At 34.6% G+C, this 10,234-nt stretch overlaps 1 protein-coding gene across 3 annotated transcripts; it reads right to left on the reverse strand.

The window, feature by feature from the left end:
• Positions 1–2,121: 2,121 nt before the first annotated feature.
• On the reverse strand, positions 2,122–10,013 carry LOC114276973 (signal peptide peptidase). Of its 3 annotated transcripts, XM_028218805.2 has the most exons (13): positions 9,684–10,013; positions 9,462–9,504; positions 9,250–9,370; positions 8,038–8,153; positions 7,777–7,928; positions 7,568–7,653; positions 6,045–6,172; positions 5,353–5,403; positions 4,413–4,499; positions 4,241–4,310; positions 3,566–3,702; positions 3,256–3,333; positions 2,122–2,532 (listed from the first exon to the last, which is right to left on the reverse strand). In XM_028218805.2, exons 3-13 carry the CDS (start codon positions 9,287–9,289, stop codon positions 2,458–2,460), a joined length of 1,020 nt encoding a protein of 339 aa, XP_028074606.1. In that variant the 5' UTR covers positions 9,290–9,370; positions 9,462–9,504; positions 9,684–10,013; the 3' UTR covers positions 2,122–2,457. The 3 variants fall into 3 exon arrangements, with proteins under 3 accessions (XP_028074606.1, XP_028074604.1, XP_028074605.1); XM_028218803.2 differs by lacking the exon at positions 9,462–9,504 and having other exon boundaries at positions 9,684–10,011; XM_028218804.2 differs by lacking the exon at positions 9,462–9,504 and having other exon boundaries at positions 9,250–9,407; positions 9,684–9,843.
• Between the last annotated feature and the right edge of the window lie 221 nt (positions 10,014–10,234).

Raw genomic sequence — 10,234 nt, forward strand, 5'->3', positions numbered from 1 at the left:
AAACTATAAGTATTTTTTGAATTATAGAATGTTCTGCTTTTGAAATGATGTTTTTAACTAAATGAATGATTGTCATATTTGTAAAATGTACTCGTGGCATTCATAGCATCTGCTACTGTTACTGCTATTGTTATAGAGATCTTTATTAGTTCCCATTCGTGGAACTACTGTTTACTGTATTGATGGCCATCATTTATGACTGTTCAGTTTTTTAAAACCTACTGTACTGTTCTGCTAATGAATGTACCATGCATAACTGCTGTGATTGCAATATGATTTTGAAATGAGAAACTGATACACTGATGATAATTGACTGATTTAAATATTGTAAGGACATCATTCATAACCCCTTTACAGAGTTGTTATTCATTGGGTTCTAACTCACCGTTTATAAATGTATATAGGTGATCAAGTGGAAGACCGGACTTAGTGGCGTCGACCTGAACTCAGTTTTTTGTCAAACCAACTCCCGTGCCTCACTGCGAGGTTCCAAACGGGTCAAGCTTTAAGACTTCACGGGTGGTTTTGAATACACCATTTTGAATTTTGATCAAGTGTATGAATGTTTTGGTTTAAGACTGGTTTTGTTATTGGGTTTAATCTCGTAATTATGTTATGTTTTTGTACTTAAGCATGACATTGACTTATGTATATATAAGTATAATGATTGGACTCATGTGTATATGTATACACATAAAGGCTTGTTTTTGTTCATAGAAGTTTTCACAGTTCATTGGACTTCATATTTTATTATTCAAAGGCTTCTGCCAGCCCCTATTACTGAATTACTGTTAAGCAGGCTTTTGGTAATCCCGGATTACTGTCCGGTTACTTCTCTAATCCATTGGGGCGAGGGTTGGGTTGTGACAGTGACGGAATGTGGGACAACAACATGTAGAGAAGATGAATGTTATTGAGATAAGGATGTTAAGGTAGATGTGTGACAAGATTAGAAAAAACAGAATTAGGAATGAGTATATTCGAGAATGGATAGAAGCAGTATCGATAGAAAATAAGTTGAGAGAGAATAGATTGAGATGGTTTGGTCATATTCAACGGAGACCAACAGAGGTAATAGTAAATAGATGCGATATAGTGACGATAGATGGTAGTGTTAGGGGAAGGAATAGACCTAGATTGATGTGGACTAGTATATTAAATAAAGATATGAATTTTCTTTAATTTGACTAACGAAATGCCTTGGATAGAGTAGAGTAGAGAAGAAGGATTCATACAGTTGACCTTATTTAATGAGACTTAAGACTTGGTTTGGTTTGATTTGGTTGGAATAAAAAATAAAATTTGAAAACCTAACCAAATAAAATATTATGTTGGGTTAATTACAACTACTAGGTTTATAAAAACATATATCATTTTTTTTGATGTTTTTATCACATTATAAGGCATCATCTTTTTTAAAAATTGTGCATCATCTTTTTAATATTTTATCACATAATAAATGTTTTATTATGCTAATCAATCGTTTAAAATGAATAATGCTCTTTTAAACATCGAATAAGAAAAAAAGAAGTTGAGAATAAGCGTAGAAAGTCGAGGTAAAAGGAGTGGGTGGCGGGAATTGGTGGGGATGGGAAGGGAATTGAGGATAGTAAAGGAGGAGTGGAAGGGTTAAGGGGAGGGTTTGGTGGCAACCAAATGAGAGGACAGTGTCGGTGGTAGTCGGGTATGGTTGAGTGGATATGAGATTAGGAATAATTTTGATAGAATTCCTAAGAAATTTTTAAAAATTTATATTTGGGAAGATATATAGGAGACAGTAAGTATTCAACATGTGATTAAAAAAAAAAACATTGAAGTAACTGGTGGCATCATTCAGGATTGTCAACAAGGACAGTTGGTGAATTTGGATGACACCACATGACCACATTGCTGAGCTTATTGGATAATCGAAGATCAACTACCCATCAACAATGGGAGCCACGATGATCGAAGATCAACTACCCACATATTCTGCAGAAAATTTGGCGGAAAAAAAAACCCAATGGTTCCTCTCCTCCAATGAGCGAATTTGGCTGCGACAAAGTTGGCCAAATATACACATCTTCCAACATAACAATGCTACAAGTTCACATCATTAATACATCACATTTCAGCCCGTCCTTGCAAAACAATTATCATAATGTTGATCAAGGTCACCAAACCATAAGTTGGCTGACAAATAATATTCACTAGAGTGTCAAAATTTGCAATAACAACACGAATATGAATATGATCAAATACAAGAGACACATATATGAAAACTAAAATTTGTCATCTTGATATTAAAGACTAATATGTTATTAATTCTTAATTCAAAACTCTGTTACAACAGCATTGGTGTGCAGTTGCTAAAATTAGAAAAATGACCGAGCTTCAAGGCCTTTTTAAGTCACCAACAGAAAATAACCGTATTTCTTAACCATGTCGCAATGGTTTTTCTGTGTGAGGGTTTTCGCCTCACTCCACTTTCTTGCTCGATTTGGAATCATCGTCTTCAGATGCAGTAGTCTTGGACTCATCAAACTCCAACAACTACAAAGGATAGACAGATGTCAACAAAGAATTCAGCCTAGTATCAAGCACACAATCATATCAGCAATTCTGCATTTATCGTAGAAGCACATACAGTGTCAAAATGTTTTTATATTTATACTAGTCTAAATACTATGTTTTGTTTGAAATGCATCAATACAAATTAAGTTAACCTTCAGCTCCTATGTTTTTATTTTTTCAATACATTTGTCTTTGCAAATGACAAGGTAATTTGAAAGGGTGGCCAGAGCTGCTGCTGGTGGGTTTACGGTTTGAAAGGGTGGTGAGAATTTTTGGTAGTAAGTGGGGTGTTCAATTGAAAAAAAAATTTGAAATTTCAAAATTTGTAGGTGGTGATCAAAGAAATATGGTGGGGGCTATTAGCAGCACTCTTTAAGGAAGTAACAACTAACCCAAGAATTCTAATGCCTGTTTCACATTGAAGGCTCAATTGACAAATCTAAAAATTGGTATCATATATTTCTGGGCTTGGAATTGAATTTGTTCTGTTGCACCAAACAGGAAAGAGCGTGGTGATTGAGGCCATGGGGAACACCTTACAAACAGCTAAAACAGCTATACTGGTAATTTCAAACTATTAATACTTCAGTTACAATGCCAATGTGGAGGTTGATTTAGCCATTCAAAAAGCAGAATTTCAGTCCAACAGTGAATAACAACTAAGACAACATAACAACAATCATAAAAAGGTTATGGACAAACCTGTTTGACATCACCATTCCATATGCAATGAACTGCCAAAAATCCAATAACAGCTGGTACTATGTATAGTAGTGCAGGCTGAAAGTGAAATGAAAGAATATAATAAGATGGAAAAACAGTTAAAGATAGATAAAGAAACAGGATAGCAAAGATCTCGCTGACGAACAGAAAAAGTTAAACCTTCCATGGCTTGGGCAACTCCCCAAAATGTGTTTTTTTTTTTTTTTTTTTTCTTTGACAAGTCCCATACTTGCATTCTTTTGTTTATTGAAATAGAAAGTTGCATCAAAAAGATTTAAGCAATACACACCTGTGCGGCTTGAAACCAATTCATGACAATAATTGTAAGGACCAAACCAACTGTGTAACCCAGAAAAGCACTCTTGAAATACTGGCTCTCTTTCCCCCTGGACACATCGAAACGCAATGCCAATGCTACAAAAATGCCTAAAGGAGAGAGGTGTGGAAAACATAAAAAACACACTGTAAGTATTACTAGAACACATAATATATCAGATTAAATAATAGAACCACTAGCAAGTTATGTACTAATCACTCAATATTACCTGCCTGTAACAGTATCCGCAAAGTAATAAGAAACAGGAAAGCCCCCAAATAAAACCATTTCATCATTTAATATCTTGAACTTACAATATTTTTACGGAGAGCTTTTTACGAATGCTCATAATCCAAATCATAATTGCATTTACTTCATTCACCCACAAAAATAATGTGAACCTTTGAGGAAAACTTTAAAGAAAAATGACAAAATGCGTGAACTCCAAAGCAAGAATCATACAGAGCTTTTGAAAAAAACTGATCTCACTATGTTTAAAGAGATGAAGACAAATAAATGGATGCATCCTTCGTTACGAAAATGTTATTCAAACTATACACACAAACATATGTATGTATGTATGTATGTATGTATGTATGTATGCATCAGAAAAAATATATTTTTTTATATGCAACTTGAACATCACACCTGGAATTACTATGTCTCCAAGTCCAAGCATCGAAAAGGGACGTTTAGGATATGATGTTGGGAACAAAAGCTGCAGAGAATTAAAGCCATATCAATGAATATTACAGAACAACAAAGTGATTGCAAAAATAGTTTAAAATACAAGTTGCTTCAATTAACAAGACACACTGACCTTTATAGGAGCATCAAATGATTTTGCAACACTAACCATCACAGGGGTAAAGAAAACCCAGAAAATGTCATATACAAAAAGTCCAGCCTGCAGTGTGTTTTTTTTTTTTTTAGCAGAAAAAGAATCAGACAAATGATAAAATAAAACCACTGAGTGCATAAATTATCACCAACGAAAGGGGAACTGCGAGAGAATCAAATTAGCACCAAACCACCCTACAAAATCTAAATATATTTACTGCACAACCAAGGTTGGCACGCTTGTTAGTAAGATCCAGTCCCTGAACTTATATAATAACATAATCCTTTTGACACCATCCTACATAAATTAACATAGCTAGTAGGATAGTATTTATTTGCAATTGTCCCCCCGTCTGTTCTGTACTAGCGATGCATTATAATATGATAAAAATGTTTCAGATACTATTCACAACTGACTGAAAAAATAATAGAATATATAAAACTACAACAAGAGGCTAAAAAATTAATTTAAAAGCAAAAAATAAATAAACCCTCTGATGCAGGACAAATTTGTGCTCAATTAGAGTCTTCACAAGGCCAAATCTTTCAAGGCTTATCTAGAAAAAAAGAATATGGCAATAACAAGTGTAATTAATTTTAGTGTTTGGCTATTTTAGTATTTTTAATATTAAGCCATTTAGCACCTAGGCTAGTGCATCTCTGGGTATGGGTTATGTTATGCCTTGTTCATTGCTGCAATTAGCATTGGTTATGTTATGTCTTGGAGCAATGCCTTGACTAATTGGCCATAGGTAAATCATTAGTAGCCGTAGATAGGACAAAATGATCAAAACCACATAAGAGGTCATCGGATATTTTTAAACGTGAGAGGGTGAAGTGCTCCAGGCCATACCACAAGGGGTAAAATGATTTTTTCCAAAAATAAAATAAATGAACTAATCTGTAGATCTATTTCTTACCAAAAGGATGGCACCAGTTTTAAATGACCCAAGTGAAAGCATTTCAATTCCCTGCACATTTAAAAAGTAAAAATAAAGCAAACCAATAAACTCTCAATGAAATAGCATCCACAAATCAGAAAAAGAGATGGAAAAAGAAAGAGAAAATTAAAAATTCTGACCAAGACATCATCAAAAATGAAAATAAGTGGCTTCTAGATTACAAGGAATTATAATAATATTCATCATATCTTTAATTTTCTATAGATGCTCCAGTGTAAAATTCCCACACCCTTATTCAAACATTTGCCATGAGATAAAAAATGAAAAAGATCATTCCCAGTGGTAAGACAGTTTTTTTCAGTCATTTATTAATCAAACCATAGGACACTTAAATGTGCAATAATCATTGCACTTTTCTCATTGCAAGCAGTCACAACTCGTACAATATGTTGATTTATTATTATTATTCATCTCTTCTTTTTTTCTTTTTAACAAATTCAATTTTGATTGTTTTTGTTTAATAAGTTGTGACTTTACTGGTAAAAACACACAAAAACATTACAGCAGCAGATCAAGGTGGAGTTTCACAAAACTTCTGAAAAATGAGTAAAGGAGTTCCTCAAGCAATCAAAAACTTGAATGAAGATAGAGAATGCCTGTAACTGAGATACTATAAGAGATGCATTATTTTAAGAATCAGGCTAACTAACCTGAATGCAAAATGCAAGGCCCAATATATTGTTAGCCAGCCAATGCTTCTGTGAAGCATACCATGCACAGAAAAAGGTTCCAGGAATTGCTGCGATGATCTGAGACCTTGTGAACTCAACCTCCAAAGCTGTGAAAGAAATGTGTAAAAAAAATATATATATTCTGCATATTAAAAGCACAATAATGTCAACATGTCAACTGCATCATATTGAATACAAGAACAGCAGAAAACTAAGAGATTGCATTCATTCAGATGTTGAGGCACATATTTTACTAGAAAAGCCATAACTCATCTCAACTCAACCAACTTACTGCTCAAAACTCATGAAGCAAGCAATACAGATAAGATCAACAACCAGAATTGAGAACTACAGTCTACATCAATTTGGTAACAGCATGAGGCAGAATACCACCAAACCTTCCAGAAAATTATCAACAGGTGCGTATAATATCTTAACATAACAGAAGCATATAGAGATTCAGAACACAAAAAAAGGATGATTGTACAAGTTGATAGAAGACATTAGAGAGTTAATATTATTAAAAACAAACTATGCAATTCAGTTTCACCGAATCAGCAACAACCAACTTGACATTGTGAACCATGTTTGGTTATCTTCTTTTCTTGAACACCCCTCCAACCCTACCAGGCAGGAGGAGGATTGTAGGGAACAGTTGAATATAAAACTAAACTATGAAAAGATTGGGGCAGAGAGCAGAACCTTTCAAATTTGACTATAAGACATGTACAAGTGCGTCCACTTGCATCGTAAAAGCATCACCAAAAATTGCCACTCAATGACAAGATTATATAAGTATGTCATCTTAACCAATATGCTAACTGTAACAGCAGTACAGACAGCAAAACCAAATGGTAATTTCAAATTTCATTTGAATCATCACATCCTCTTACTCCTTCCACTGCAAACCCTAGTAAGTTATCAAAAAAATGGCAATCTTTTCATGTTTGTAAATCAGAAAAGAGCAACCATTTTTCCCTTTGAACTAAATTGGGCATTTCCCTTTCTGTCTCTTGTTTTATGTTTTCTTTTATTTGCGGGTGGGGGTGTCCTAGATAATAGGAGCACATTTTCTCCTTTCAATATCCACCTTTCACCTACCATGATAACTTGCTTCAAGGAGCACTCTATTTCTTTCAAAAAATAAAAGAACTATTGCATATTAATAGTATGTTCCAAACTCATTTTAACACATGCCCATGTTGCAAGCCTAGACAATAGTCCAGCCATGACCAAGATTTATGGTCTCCAAAACAGGAAACTGTTATAAACTTCTATACTACCTCATTGCAGAATACCACTGTCAAGTGACAAGGCAGCCTTTGCAATAAGGGGAAAAAATATCATCTTAAATGAAAAGTATTAATGTGGGACTGTGTTACTGAAGTTGAAAACAACACTGCACATGATCAAACATAATAGTGTCTTGATTCTTGAAAGGTGTAGAATGAGCATTCACAACAAACATTCAAAAAGGAAAGCAAAATGAGGGCACCACATACAACGGAAATATGGGAAACGCCAGATTATTAGGTCCTCATTCCAATGCTTCGGCAAAAAACGCCTCATTGTAGGTAAAAGTGTTGCCCTGTAAAAAGTGAGGAAAAAAATGGATAGAAGAAGTGAATCAACGATGCATACAATCACAGTAATGCGATAACTTGCAATAAATATTAAGCATAGTAGAATGACCCATACGGAAAGCACATACGAAAGAGCGACGATCCCGAGTACAAAGAAGTAGCATGTCAGAACAGCATTAACCAAGTCTTTTGACAAAAACTTGAAGAGTAAGAATAGTGATAACAGCATTGCACTCCCAACCAAAGGGAAGCGCATGGCATGTTCATTAGACATTGTCTCCTGCAACATTAAATATGTCACATTTTGAGAAACGGTAATCCATATTGAAAGAAACCAAAATGTTAAAGTGAAGACAGGGTGCAATATATAGATTGCATGCTGTACTTACTGAAGGTGGAGTTGGCTTGACCGAACGGTAGCAACCCACATAAACTGTGAGGCAAGCAGTCAAAATGACATTTAAATTTGGATTTACATTCAAAACCAGTGGTGCCAAAGATAAACCTGCAGCCAATAATAATACACATAACTCCGTAAGTGTGAGAAAATAAAGGTACTACCTCATAATTATAGAAGTTTCATGAGATATTGGCATACAATATACTTGAGTCACATTTCCTAAAAATGTAAGTCTTTCATAAGTAATGTAACACTTAACACTGCACTAAACCTCAAATCAGGAACTAAAGAATTCCAAATTTCCAATTTCCATCAGCTGCACTTGATTCGCATAGAATAAGAAGAGCATTTCAGTGCTACTAGGTGGCATATCTATTGCAAGAAAGATGACAACTAATCTGGCCTCTTGGCATTAGAAATACTTAGGATTATGTTAGTACACCACTGGTTTTCTGGAGCACTATGTGCTAATCTCTTGTTATATATAAACTCGAAATTACTAGGGAGTTAGGATATTCAAGAAGAAAAGGGCAACACAAAAACACACCCAGAGAGAGAAGCTGTTGAATAGCCAACCCGCACCAACTCCTTGTAAATAAAATTTAAGTTTAGATTTTTTTAGAGTCTGAATCTTTTTTGGCAACTTCTGACAATGATAAGATTGTAATAAAAAAATAAAATAAAATATGGAGTGTGTAAAATATCCTCACCCCCGTTATAAATATGTAGAAGCTTGCACTTTTTCATAGGGTTGTTTTGGGTGGGGCTTATAAACTAGCTTTTTTGCTTATTATGAAAAGACGGATAAAAAAGTAGAGAGATGATGTTACCTAAATAAGCTAATAAACAACTTATTTACAGGGTTGCCAATCAATCCAAAAACAACCCATATTCCCTTATGTTTTGTGGTGTTAACCAATTAGTCCAACTAGTGCAAGTGTGATTTCCAGTGCTAATGTTCACTTGTTCTTATTGGTAAATAAAATTTCCCCCATTCTTCTTTAGATCAAATTGTTCTTCATTTTTATTTATGGTGAGTTTTGGGCCAGTGTTATTTGAACACTTGGTGCTATCAAATTTTCATCTTTCTCTATCAAAACTTCCAAACCCATAACAGTTATCAAACAAATCGAGAAAATAAGAAACTAATAATCACAACTAAAATTTGTAACAACAAAAATGGGATGAAGTAGCAACACACCAGCTAGAGCAACATTAGCAACACGCTCACTATTCTTCATCGTAACTGACACTTGTGCTGCAAGATTTTAACTGCTCAATTGCGACCTCGGCTGCCAATATATAGCACAGAACTATATAATCTGCCAATTATACAAGTACCAAATCAAAACAGGTTCACTGGCAAAAAAAAAAAAAATTTAAATAATTTAAATCTTATACAGTTTTGATTACCCAATCACAATAATTATAAAAATCTTTATAAGATACCGAGAATCTGAATAAAACAAAGTACAGAAATAGTTACATATATATAGTTCCTGAAATCAAAATTCAAATCGAGTAGATGAACCCTAAATTGGTAGGAATTGAAGTATACCCATAATCAAGAATACAACACAGATTGACAATCAAATGTTGAATTCAGAGAGAGAGAGAGAGAGAGAGTTGAGGTACCTGAGGAAGAGGAGAAGGAGAGAGAAACAGATTGGGTCTCTTTCTCTCTACTGCTCGAGCGCATACAGATCGGAGAGATGAGAGCGAGAGAGAGAGAGAGAGAGAGGGGTGTTTTTACTGACCGGTTAATGGGACGGTTAACGCACCGGAGTGGGGCCATAAAGGCCGTGTCGTGAGGATTTGGCTTGTGTCAAGTGGAGCCACGTCTGGGGAGATCTTACAGCCAATCAACGATAGCCATGTCAGCTTTCGGAAATATCTTCCGACATTTCTCAAATCCCTTAAAAAAAAATATGGAGAAAGGTTGAGGGGCCACCATTTGCCGCCCACATTTTAACTCAAGGCAAATTATTATTTAAGGCAACCCTATAATATTTTAATAAATAAATATTTTACTTAATACACATTATAAATTTTCATTTTTATCTTTATTCACACATCTTATTTTTACAATCTTCCATCTTTATCCTCACTTACTCACTCCACTCACCCATGATATTTCCATCTCCCCTCCCATTCTCTATTTAAATCGGTGAAGATATTAGGAGTTG

Source organism: Camellia sinensis, chromosome 12 (genome assembly GCF_055761805.1).
Source record: "Camellia sinensis isolate YWXY chromosome 12, ASM5576180v1, whole genome shotgun sequence".
NCBI classification, from domain to species: domain Eukaryota; kingdom Viridiplantae; phylum Streptophyta; class Magnoliopsida; order Ericales; family Theaceae; genus Camellia; species Camellia sinensis.